Genomic DNA, 13,826 nt, shown 5'->3' with positions numbered 1-13,826 from the left:
CAAGGGACTCTGACTTCAGCAGAATTTAAAAGGTAATTTAAAAAAAAAAAAAAAAAAAAAAAAAGAGGTAAGCTATTGCACATGGAAAAAAGTATTCTAACAAAGGACTGTAAGAAGTCAATGGCAACCCTGGCAATCAAAAAAAAAAAGAAAAAAAGGAAAAAAAAAAAAGAAAGAAAAAAAAAAGAAAAACCAAAAAAAAAAACCCAAAACCACCAGAACACTAAAATAACTCTGTTCTAGAATTAACAGATACCTTTCATCGAAGGCAGCAAGTAAAAGCAAAAGATTATTTCAATCTACAGAAAGATGGCACTTATCTCTCGTAACTCTAACAACTCTACCATTGGGAGAAAAACTGCAGACCTGTTTATATCTGTATTAATTATCACTGCACTAGCAGCACTCTACATAACACACACTGCCATAAGACGCAAGATGTGTAAGAAGTAATAAATAATGAAAATACTGGGATTTGTCTTGCTGGTTGCTAATTCTTCCTGAAATGATTTTGAATTTTTACTGATGTGAAACAGCATTTGTTCAGCTTTCGTTTATGCTTCATTGCCTTTGGTAAAACTAAAGGCTTTTGCTGAGATGGAAATAATGTTTGCATTGATTAAATAAAAATTAATGAAAAAAAGCTTCAAGCATGTTATTAAGACAGCCTTTGTAAGAAATGTCATACTTAGTTTTACAAAAAATGTGGGTTTTATTAGAAAATTTCTCTCTCCTTTAAAGTTCTGGTTTGAATACAACAGTTTATTTATGGGCAGTGCAGAGCTCATCTGTTTTCTAGTCTTTTGTTTGTTTTATTATTTTTGCATATTTGTTACATCTTTCCCCTTGAGAAGTCTGATACTGCATGTGGACAATTAGTTTTTGTGTCTGGTGAGATTAACCAGATTGCATGAAAATTCAAATTGTTGTTACATCATTGGTTATCTGGCTTCAGGAGGAAGTCTAACTCTTGTGCTAATTTATCTGTTGTTGCAGCAACTCTTCTGTATGTGTAACTGAGCAATGCTTTCATACCCCCATGTAAATACTCCCCATCTTTTGATCTTGATACTAGTTATTGCCAGTAAATGATGTTCTGCTCTGGATACCCTGCCTTGTCCACATTCCATCATGTTCATCTCAGGGCCCCGCTGGCAATGCCAAGCTGACAAAAACGCCCAAATTCAAATCACTAGCATTTGTGATGACTTAGGAGCATAAGATGACACAATGTGGTACACTAAAATACAGTAAGTGACAACAAAACATTAAAAAGACCACATTTGAATTTTCATGAGTTGCTAGCATTTCAAGATAAAACAAGTTTTGCATTTTCATTTCCTTTTGAGGTAAAAAAAATAATTTGGTACTTAGAATTCTAGTGTAAAGAGAAAAATACATATTGTGAATCTCCCATAAATCAAAAGGGAAAATATTTTCAGGCAAAAATGCTATTCCTCCTCACACCCTCCACTGGTCCTCACCCAGAAATAAAATGTGGCCAAATATACAACAGGCAGCTGTTCAAGAGCACATGCCAACACTAAACCACATTTCCACAGGTAAAATAAATTCTATTGTGCCTCTGCAAAGAATCAGATTATGCACAAAGCATCTAGGCAAACAGAAAGTAAATAAACTTGAACTACCCTTTTGAAGCCAACAGAAAATTAGTTAAGCAAAGCACAACAACATAACTACAGTGTTTGGGTACTGAGCAAACTAACTATACTTTCAGCAAAATGAGTGCAAGTTATCTGAAGTTGGGGCTTTTTGGCTTTAAGCAAAAGTCAATAATCAAAAGTAAGGCATTCTGCCTCACCAGGAAGCAGGAATGTCTCATACTATAGGTTAAGACAAACACCTACTCAAATATAAAAAGAAAAAATAATTATGGCATCAGTGTTGGTAGAAGACTTAGCAATTAAGTATTAATCAGGTTAGATACATTCTATTTTATGAAATAAAATACATCTCATCACTGGAAATTTTTAACAAGGAGTCCTTTTCTGTTTATATAACTCAACAGATACAGAAGACTCCATTAAACTAATGCAAATGAATAAGCAAATCTTCGATCTTCATAGTAGAGGAGGTCCTTGGATGTGGTAGTCCACACACAAAAGACAGTATTTTTTTGTTGATTATACCTTCTTTACTTATTTAGCTTTACACTTGCCTATATGACAAAGAGGTAATGCTGCCTGCTACAGATTAGCTCTAGTTGTACAGGTATCCCCATTACACACATGATTTATTTACTGTTGTAGTAGGATGGTAAAAGTCTTTCTTGTGACATCAGAAGAAAAACATTATCACAACCTGCAACATTACCAATATGTGACATTGAAGAACGGCCCTTTTGACAGCATTCTTGGAGCGCAGAACAAAACTGATTTGAATGCATAATTTTAAAAGGAAGAAAGAATACAACTACCACCTTTCCAAGTCTCCGGCTTATAAAAACTAATGTTCTATCCTTAGATAAACAACACTATATAGCACACCTTCCTAAATATACATTGAACGCTCATAGGTTCCATTCCTTTTTGTCAGTAAAGTTTTTTTGGGTGGTGGGTTTTTTTTTGTTGGGTTTTGTCTTTTTTTTTTTTTTTTTTTTTTGGAGGGGGGGGCACTCTATTTTGTTCATTCTAACTTGGCGATCAAAGAATTTTTATTTTTACACTATTACAGAAGTGCATTTTTCTAGGTTTCCAAAACCACCTTATTCAACCTTCCCCATCTGTCACCATCTGCTTCTTTTTAGCATGTACTTTTTGTGTGATCACATAAGCATGTGAAAAATAACTAACATTCAGATGATTGTCTGCTGGTACATTTGAGGACTGGGCATAATAAAAGTGAACTGCCAAAACGTACTTAACACTTCTAATTTTGTTGGGTCTTGCATGTAAGCTACATTTGATTTTCAAACTGTTTTACAGTTGGAGAGTTGATCAGGTACTCTAACTCAACAGTAAAACTGAGACTACATAATTAGCTCAGCACTAAAAAGATTATATTCAAAGAGAGGAACAAAACCCAGAAATACATCCACACGAGTTCACACATCCATCTTGACTGAGTCTGTCTGCACAATGTTGCCTGAGGCGCAGGATAAGATGCTACAAGCAGCCTACTTCTGGACAGTCACAGCCTGTGTCTTCTCTCTCAGCTACCACAGGACAAGGAATAAAGGACTCTCACAATTACAAGGGTGTATGAAATCTCATGGAAATGCTGGAGAAGCAAAGACACTAAGCCAAGGCTAGAAATGCACAGAAATGCAATGCAATTCCCTAACAGTGCAGCAGATACTGCTTCTGGTGCAAAGTAACTGGAAATTGCCATCAAGGCACAAAACCTGAATGGTGGAGGTTTCTGTTTCCAGAACTCTATCATGTTTCAGCACAGCACTTCTGCTTGCAAATGCACTTCTTAATACAGTTTTAAAGTGAAAAGAACAAAACAGGTCTAAAGCTAGAGAAACAAACTTACCCCTGTCCTTCCAAAAATACACTAACCTCACTCTAAGAGAATTTAAAATATTAAATTCTTTCTGTCTTGTTAGAGCACCACTACAGGCCTCTCAGGTCTTTAGCAAAACCACCATGAACCAGACTACCAATATATTTATATCAACACAGACAATTTGGTGGAGTGTCTCATTATATTTTCTGTAAAAGAGAGAATTAATGCAAGCGAAGAAAATAAAAGGAAGCTCATTAACAACAGGAACTACCCTTCCCCTAAATAAACCCAAATAGCCACTGACAATCAATCTTCATTAATGCTGACCAGAGATAACCAAATACGAGTGAGAACTTGCTCTCTAGAGCATGATGGAAGACAGAGCCTACCATAAAGTTTCTTTTCCACTGTCCGTCTTTTCAGTATTTTTCCAACTCTTAGAAGTTCATACTGGTCCTAAAGCCTTGTGAATGCAGATGCCATCTAGCAACATCTTAACAGCCGTTTTCCCTTAATTTGTGCCATTTTCCACAAATTCCCTTTTCCCCTATTTACCTTTTCTATCCAGTAGTTCTAGAGGTGGAAAATAATGGCACATAGCTATTATTCATATAAAAGTTGCACAGAATTTCAGAAAGCCTCCATCTTCCGGTGCCTCAATTATCTTTAAATTCAAATTAAATCTAAAGGAAAAGGAGATAAAAAGGAAACTGCATAAGCCACGACAAATTACCCTGTCCTTCAGTTAATCTACGCTCCTAACTAAACAACTCTCCAGCGAGCTCCTCTTCATTTTACATTGCTCATCAGTTTCTCCTGCCTTTTACGCCTCTCTGCAAAACATTCTATTAGTTTCTATCAAGAGAAAATTAACAAAATAATTTTTTGTCTTCAGTCTTCATTTTTGTCTTCATAAATGTCTTCAGTCCAAACTCTCTTTCCTGCTACAACCACATTTTTCCCCATAAGAAAAATCTTCTTATCTCTAAGCTGTGTTTTCTGGCCTATCAATCTATCTGTGAGATCATTAGATTCATTAATTCCTTTTAACTTCCTACTAAGGTTCCTTGCTATTCTCCTTATTTCACTCAAATCTTTTTCTGTCCCCCATTGAAAAGAACAACAACAACAACAACAAAAAAAAAAAAAAAAAAAAAAAACCCACACAAGAATAGAAAAGAAGAAAAAGGCCGTGGCTGTATTACCCATGCAACTTCATTTTCTCCATAGTATAACATGCTGATATTTTTACATCCTTACCCTAGCTAACCTCTCTCAACTGGCCTGCCTCAGTTTATCCATGACGTCGGCTACTTTCATGAGGTTCTCTGAAAATAAGCACCTTCATGCCTTTCCCCACACCTGAAGGAGCTCTTCTGAAAAATTCACACTGCAACTTCTATCTGCATTAAAATGCCTGTTCAAAACACTGCTTTGCTACGATGCCTGCAAAAACTGAAAACATCAATTTTCATGCTAGCCTGTCTAGGCGCATTTCAGTGGTTCCCGCTCTGCCTACATATCACTTAGTTTCAACTCATACCGGACGGGTTGGTATGTGGCAGATCATCATAGTCTCAGCCCAAAAATTTACCAGACTGCCTTTGGCAAATATCCTGATCTAATACAAGCAAGCGTTAAAAGAATGACATAAATGTATAGCTGCACCAGTGACAAAATACTTTTTCTGCCTCTTCCACAATATTTTATAATCTGCATATACCACAACATTCTTAGAAAATTCCACTTCAGTTCCTGTAAATATGGGAAAAGCGTTTTTAGTTGCTATAACTATGCCTGCAGGACAGGGTACCGTGTTTCCCCTTGCTGAAATTCAGCTACTGAACTTTGATGGCCAAGCTCTAGATTTTGGGTCACCCCTACAACAAAGCCATATCCTTCCCCAAAAGAAAAGCTGTAAGAAAGAAACTAAGTGAAAAGCGAGGAAAGACAGCAGTTCCTTCTTGATAAAAGAGTTTTTACCTTTCATTTCTCTGAGATAAAACTCAGGGAAATAATTTATTACATATGACCTCGCTCACTCCCCTTTCTAAAAGAAAGATCGCAAAAAAAATACCAGCTGAACAAGCACAGTGCAACTGATCTTAGTATTTCCTTCATCTCTGCTGGCCTAATTATAAAATAAGTTATAAGACATGCAGAACTTCTCACGCCTATGGACAAAGACTATGAATCTACTCTGGTCTTACTTATTGTCACATACCTTTAAGTGATAGTAACTGCATAAACTATATTGAAATGGTCTTGCTATATTTTTATAAGACTACTGTTCTTAAAGGAATGCATTCATCCACCTAGTCTGTACTTTTATGCTAATAAAACTTAACGAGGTCCTACCATTTTCCCTGTTATTAGAATATACCTAAATATCATTGATCATCTACATCTATCAAAACTTATTTGAATGATCATGATGAAGTCCCTTACAGACTTGTTCATAGCCAAAACATCTTCTCTCCTGTTATTAGAAAGATTAAAAGCTTCAAAAGTAATTTCTGGTATTTACACTTGTACCTCCCATGACGCAGAAACTTAGTACCACAGTGACTGCCCTACTATAACTAAGACTGTGCCCTTAGTCCTAAGAACTTGAACTGAAATGTAGAGCCAGAAACTGCAATCTCATAGAAGAAATTACCCTTATAAATGATCAGAGCTGCAAGAAGTTTTATTTCTCTGCCCAAATAGCTTCATTTCCTGAATGTTCTATTAAAGAAAATCTGTAGAGGTCTGTATCTTTATTAGAAGGTCTTTGATCCTTGACGATCAACTGAAAACTATCAAAATCCAAAATGCTTTTAAATGTCTCACAGGTATATTTACAAGTACGAGTACTTTCTCAGTTTTATTCTTTCTTTATTAAGCAAGTGATACTGTCTGGAAAAGACATATGGTCCTATCCCGCCTCTGCCACTACAAAACTGCAGAAGAAACATTTTGTGAGTTTTTTTCTGAAAAAATTCAAGAATACATCTGTGTTTCCTAAATGGGATCACAACTTATCTTTTTCCCATTGGATCTATGTTTATTCTCTGATACCACACTGATCTCTAATGTGACAGCTTACTTTGAAGAATAGCAATGGAAACAGACTCCTAAGAAACAGTCTATTCTTCCTGAAAAACTACTAAGGAATGAGAAATTATAAAATATTTTATTCCTTTCAAATGGGGAATTCCACAGATTCTTAGAGCAGAGGGAAATATTAAGTATTACCACTACACTTACACACAAAAAAAACCCCAGATGCTTGCATTAATTCTACTGCAGATGATAAAGGAATTTCACTATTTATCAGGTAATCAAATTATTCTCAAAAGACTATATAATTTCACAAATAAAAAGCTATTTACTCATTCTTCAATAATTGTGACCAAAATGTACATATGTACTGTAAACATATACAAGCCTGCTATTTGACAGTGTCAACTATTTTCTTTCTAGAGGATGTACACATATCCTACCATCTTTTATGCTTGGCACATAACTATGTAAGACAAGCACAGCTACTGCTATTTTACTTTTCTTTAAACCGTAGAATACTGGTGTTTGAGAACAGGGAAGGACTAGGAGAGGACAACAGGAAGGGAACGTACCCGTGGACCACCTAGCTGGAAGCCCTGCACACCCCTGTAACAGCACAGTGCTTGGCGACGGTACACATAAACTTCCAGGTGGGTGCCGCGAATGATAAACCAGCGACGGTTCAGAAAAGTAATTCTAGCTCCAAAGATGAAAACAGGCTCCAACCTGGCAATCTCATTACATTTTTTTCCTATGGCCCACCATCCATTTGATCTCCGCATGGACAGGGGCATTGTTCTGGGTCTGCGAGACATCAGCACAGTCAGTCTCAGGTCCTATATGAAAGGTCAGGCCCTATCAATGTGAGATGAAAGACCCTTTTCAACAGGGGGTGGGAAGGGCTACTTTGATCTCAGAAACAAAAGGTTTTGGGGAAAAAATGCAGCAACAGGTATGCTTATTTTCTGATTAAGAGTAATTCTGAAATCACCTTGGGAAATAATTTCGTATGGATCCTCAAGGACACCTTCACCTGAGAGAACGCCATGCAAGGAGGAAACCCACCTTACCCTGGCTTAGCTACTTCCGTTTTCCTGTTGGAAGCAACTGCAATCCAGGTTTTGCAAAAAGATGGAATAGCGAGCAGGACTCTATGCCTCAAACAATGGTCCAAAAAGCATTTGGAGAACCAAGTTCAAGTTCTTGTTTGGAACTGAATCCACAATGCTGAATTAATACAAAAGAAAATATTAGGTCAGTTCTCAGGCTAGGTACAGATTCCCGCCAGTGCAAGGTTCCTGGGTCAGCTGCTTCCTGGCTTCTGGAAAGCAACCTCAGGCTACCCCTGCGTGTTACAGAGTACACTGTCCTAGTGCCCTCTACCACCAGCCAACCAATACATGGGAAACTGAACCAAAAGGCCTGCAGAAAGGATGCACCCATCACAAGTGACCTAGATGAAAGAGGAGGATGCAAGAGTATTATTAAAAGGACAGATGCTGAATGGATTTCTCCACATAACTGGAGAATATTTTGCTTCTAAATAAAGGCTAAAAGGCATCTGCCTTTATACTTACCACAACCAGGCAAAACATAAGTATATGCTGCCATTTGTCTTGGGACAAGCAACCAGGAATTCACCATGGTAACAGGATTAAAGTCCAGCTGTAACATTAAGTTCTCATGATCTGCAATTTGTCAAAAGGTAGTAAGTCTTTGGCATCTGGTAACGATGTCTGTAGCCTGAATGGCAACAAGTGAATTTTGCACATTCATTCTCTGACACGTGCACATGAATAGACTGGAGGACCCGGTCTCTTGACGGTCCCTTTATCAGTCAGCTGTCCCAGGTATAAAAATAGATACAGTTGTCTCAGGTGAGCAACTATCCAGCCAATGCACCAATAAGCACTACTGAAGTACAAAGAGTACAAAGGGAAAGTTTATATTTTGCAGTGCTGTCCATATACTACTAACTTCACCCTTTTAATAAAAATGTGTGGATAAAGGTGTTGAGTCTTCTCGTGCCATATCAGTAACCTGTCTAGGTGGTTTGCTCTAAACCCTTTATCTCTGAGGTAAAAGGGAATGAGTTCTATCATGAGTCCATTTCCTTCAAGACATATTTATACAGGGTGGGTCTCCAAAAATACTCATAATGGGAGGTGGAGGAGTGGGACTGCTAGCGAACAGAAAGGCAAACTGGATCAAGTAACTTGTGGTGTCTAAAACCCAGAACAACCCCTTGCTAAGTTTGATGGAAGAGAGCTAACATGTTTCCAAAAGTGAGAGATTGAGAAGCAGATGAAAGCAACGCCATGGGGTATTTGCACTGTTTGAGAATGTTTTCAAGACTGATGACAAGAAGACAATGAAGGGGCAAGAGAGCTGGCAATGGCACCTGTAGTCTATGCCAGTGATGACAGTATCATCCCTTGTGGTGTTCTTTGTGCTAGAACAGATTCTGGGTGTGGAACAGAAGGAAAGTGGCCACTGTACCAAGCCAAACAGGCAGATCTGCAACATCCTCTAAGTAACCATAAAAGATTCAAAGCAGGCTAAGAACAGTTCTGGAATCCTTAAATGTAGATAACTGCCAAGAGTCCCTGCACTGAACACAAAGATGTCAGAAATTGCCAAACAGGATAGCAACAATCTGCATCCTAGTCTTGGAATCTACGGGATGGGATTCTGCAAAGACCAGGTATCAGTGAGCTTGTCTTCATAGCTAGAGCAGCTGGTGACTCACTGAACAGCTGAAATGAACACACTTCACCAACCAATATTATTTAGGTACTTCAAACCTGCAGTGCGAGAGCACAACTGCTCAGATTTCTCTTCACAGCTGAAAGAATCAAGGAAGATGGAACCAGATGGATGAAGATAAAGTTAGTGGCTCCTAAGAATACTGATATTTCCTTTATAGTTGGACAAAAATAATGTATCAAAGACCTTGCTATGATCCAAAATGGTTTCATTAACTTTACATACCGTATGAACTTATAACCAATGAAGAGCAGTTTCAATTTCTTCCCTGAGTCCAAATGGGAGGAGACTTCAAATATCCTTCAAGAGATTAAGACTCTCAAACCTGCAAACCTGACCATCCTAAAACCTTCATTTCCAGCCAGCAGTATCCAGAAGGTGATGTGTCCCAGTTTCCTTGACATCCTTTGTCATGTTTATTGCTTATCTTTACTCCTTGACATAAAAAGTGAAAGGCAATCTAAACTTGCTTGTTGAAATAGGCTCCAGGGTTTGTCGGTGCTGCTCAGGATTCAATACTCCTGAATATAAGAGGGTAAAGAGCTATGCTTCCTCACACCCTCCCTTCAAACTATGGCATGTTCTTCTTCAAAGATGATATGTAATAGAGGCTTTCTGGTGGTGCTGAGCTGGAGCAAGAGGTGGGGAATCCTTTAAAGAATCCTTCTTAAAACAAATGGTAGGACTGAAGGGTCTTGTAAAGCCCTTTATGTGGACTAGAAAGTTTTATCAGCATCAGTTGTGTACTATGTCTATTAGCAATCTTGAATGCTGACAAGAATGGAAATAAAGGCCAATTAAGTATCCACAGAATCCTTGGCATGAAGTAAAAAAAAAAAATGCTGTCTTTCGTGTCAATACAGGAGTTGCATTTGGCAACCTCACGGGAGAGGCAGAATGACATTTCAGAGCACCACAATCAGTACTGTTGACTGAAGCTAGACAGGACAAAACCACAGTTTTTGGGAGTGCTTCCCTTGCTTTTTTTTCAGCAGGCATCAGTGGCAGAGCTGTCAGCACTAATACTGGAGCAGATCATTTGGGTGAGCTGAGCTTCCAAAACAGTTTAAGTGGCCAAACCAGAGCTGCAAAGGGAACAAAAGCAACATCCTCATGTCCATCTTTTTATCAGTCCTCGAGAAGTGTGACGTTTGGCATTCTGAGTGCTAGCTAATGGTAAAGATTCCATACTCTGGGATGCCACTTCTGCTTACATACTAGGAAAGCAAAGTTTTGGTGCCCACCTCCACCAGTTCTGAGGTTGATACGCTCAACTGTTTTTAGCAGAAATATCTAAAATTTCACCTCCCTCTCCCTGCAGCTGGGGAGTTCGGATAAAACCCAGCAAACTCAGTACCTTCCTGTTCCCCCTCGCCTCCACTGAGGCTATATAAACATCAGTTATACAGCTCAGTTAAGCAGGATCATATGTTCCAAGTGACAGACAGATGGAAGATTATTTTTGAAGAAATCATCGGAAGATAAAAACTTTAACAGAGGAATGCAAACATGAGAAGGAAAATGCACATTAGAGGCCTTTTTGAACACTAAGAAGCACAGCATCAATATACATATACCATCACCACAAAGAATAGTAGCACATATAATTCTGAATACCAACTGCATAGTATTAATCAGGCAGACTATCAGTTCTTTAATACAATGAATAGTTTTCAGCATACAAACATCACAGTCTAAAATTAAATGAAAAATAAACATTTTATACTGTATTACAAGAATATATTCTAAATCATACCTCGGGTGCCAGGTATTCTGGAGTACCACAGAATGTTTTCATAGTTGCTGCGTCTGTAATTCCTTCTTTGCAAAGTCCAAAATCTGTAATCTTTATGTGTCCATCTTTATCCAACATTAGATTTTCTAACTGTGTGTTGGGAAAAAAAAGCGGTCCCTTAGTATTTCTTAATAGGACAGTCTGATTTCGTAAAAAAGACAGTTGTTACTTGCAACGGAATGCATTTTGCTTGTAATTTTAAATAATTACAGCATCTATTATATCACAGTATTTAACAGCATTTACTGTTATACAATTTAAATAATTATTTAAAACAGTTTACGACAGTAAATCCCTGGTCAATCACTGCGTGACCTTTCATTCCGAACTATTACAAGTTTGGTGCATCTTCCATAGAACAAAAGCAAAATAATTTTCTAAATATTCTCAAGATATAATCAAGTAACTCAAGGTTACAATAATGGCTATCATTTTGTAAGACTTTATAGATTTCGTTTGCATTTATCAAGATGTACTTTACGTACTATACTGTTGTGAAACAGTATATATCCATAAATCCTTAAACTATCTGCATCTTCCACAACCTCTTCAATAACAGACAAAAGTAGGGGTGTAGAGAGGCTACTGATAAAAACAAACCCGAGGTAAATTCCTCCGTGTACACTTACAAAGGAAACTGTTCTTGAATTGTGCATGTGTACCTCTGCATGCTTTATACTGCTTTTTAAATACATGATTCTTGCTTTGAAATGTGAAAACAGAATATAGCCTGTTATGAAGTATTTAAAGAACAGGAATAAAGTCTACTGCAATATTTACTGTGGACTACCTCAGAAGTATGGCTAACATCACTTTCCCAAAAGATTTTTGTTAGCAATACTTCAAATACAGATAGAACTAAAACCAATTAAAACATACTTCTGAAAAACTTTTCTCAACAGAAAAAGGGGGTTTTTTTCTAATTATAAGGTGTGTAGGAAAATACCAATGAAGGACAACCATAGGCCTGTCTTCCCAATCTTGCAGAAATCCTGAAATACAATTCAAAGGTATATATTTTCTGTTGAGTCTAACAGTGTCATACAAAGAAGATGCAAAGTAGATGACACCAGCAATAGACGATTAATGGCATAAAATTCCTTTTTCCTTATTATTTAGAATTTAAATGAAAAATTATGACCTATCATTCCTTGATCAGACAATTCCATATTTTTCCAAGGTATCACAGCACTTCATGTTATTACAACAGATTCTGCTACAGGTAACCCAGTATTTTGTCTTCCGTCTGCCTGCCTGCGCAGAACTTGCCTACCATTGCCGCCTTCTCCTCGGTTCCTGTACAAAGGAGTCCATGAATGAACTCTACTGGTGTACATGTATAATGGGAAAGCACAACTTCCTGTACAAGAAATTAAAGGCTTGTCACAGAAATAAAATAATCTCATCATGGAATTTAGAGGTTCCTCCCACATAAGTTAGAAAATGTTCCTGTGGAAAGCAGAGGTTGTTTTCCATAGAATATGGTCATACTGTGTTACAGAGTTCCTGGAGCTTCAGGCAACAGAGGATACACAACTGCATATGCAGGCAAATCCAAGACAAACTACATTCCAGTATTATGGATCGTTCCCAAGACACGAAAGACAAAATAATTTTTAAATTAAGGCTGAAATTATTTTCCTATTGAAGTATTCAGAATTGTTTTAAATGTTTTCAAAACATACAAGAACATAACTCTTTGGTGAGATAAACAGAATGCAATCACATTGCCCCAGTTCCCCATTTCCCTTCTTTGGGTCATTGAGAATTATATTTGAGATTTGTGTTGAAATTCAAGTTAAGCTATAAGTAATGGAAGGGGCAGGGGGAAAGGATCAGAAGTTTAAATCTCCTCCAAGTGCTATTAATAAGGTACGCTCTTTCTTTTTTTTAATCACGTTAAAGAAATGTATTCATCTATAGATTACCGTATCAAACAGCGCACACAGAACTTGAAACTGAACACAGAATTTTTTTGCCCATTAACTCTGAATAGTGCAACTTCATAATTACTTTGTGTTTGTCCCAATAGTCTCTGCAAAAACAAAAATTTGATTACTTTTTTTTTTTCCTTTTTTACCTTGAGATCACGGTACACAATCTTCCCAGAATGCAGATAGTCCAGGGCAGAGACAATTTCTGCACCATAGAAGCGTGTGCGGTCCTCTGAGAACACGCGCTCTCTCGACAAATGGAAAAACAGCTGCAGGGTAAACAGCAGGGACAGGATTGTAATAATTACTGATTTAGTGGGGGAAATTAACACAAACATAAAACACCTCTCATCACCATATTGTGATGATAGATAGTGTACTCTCAGTGGACACTCAGCACTCTTAGACAGCAGCTGGCTTATCTTTTCCAGGTTTCCAAAGGGAGAAAGTGAGCTGTTAAATCAGCGTTTTAATCAATATACCAATCTTGTTTAAGGCATTCTGCTTGCTACTCATTTAACCTTCAGTTACCAGAGGGAAAAAAAAAAAGTATGCAGCAGCATCATTCTGTACTTCTCCCTCCACCACTTGCTTGGGTTTTTATTTTAAGCCGCTGAGAAATATCACTAAAATACCCAGATTCTGGTTCCACCTTAACTTTTTCAGTAATTTAGTAACTTTCCTTTGAAGTGAAAAAAGTCTAATTCTTCAGTAGACTTCAGCTGAACAACTGAACCGGCATTTTACAAAAAAAAGAACATTTGTACTGCTAGCAACACCACAGTCACTAGAAAAAGCAAACCAACAACTGCTTA

At 37.5% G+C, this 13,826-nt stretch overlaps 1 protein-coding gene across 3 annotated transcripts in view; it reads right to left on the bottom strand.

The window, feature by feature from the left end:
* The window catches only part of AKT3 (AKT serine/threonine kinase 3), a 153,397-nt gene that overhangs the window by 24,526 nt on the left and 115,045 nt on the right, over positions 1-13,826 (bottom strand). For all 3 annotated transcript variants that reach the window (XM_075089395.1, XM_075089394.1, XM_075089396.1), the window contains exons 9-10: positions 13,158-13,280; positions 11,039-11,167 (exon numbers count right to left, since the gene is read on the bottom strand). In XM_075089395.1, the coding sequence (XP_074945496.1) occupies positions 11,039-11,167; positions 13,158-13,280 (252 nt within the window). The remainder of the gene's footprint in view (positions 1-11,038; positions 11,168-13,157; positions 13,281-13,826) is intronic.

This window comes from Phalacrocorax aristotelis, chromosome 3, assembly GCF_949628215.1.
Source record: "Phalacrocorax aristotelis chromosome 3, bGulAri2.1, whole genome shotgun sequence".
NCBI lineage: Eukaryota > Metazoa > Chordata > Aves > Suliformes > Phalacrocoracidae > Phalacrocorax > Phalacrocorax aristotelis.
The sequence above is the reverse complement of the archived record's forward strand: the minus strand, read 5'-3'. Positions and strand labels throughout refer to the sequence as shown.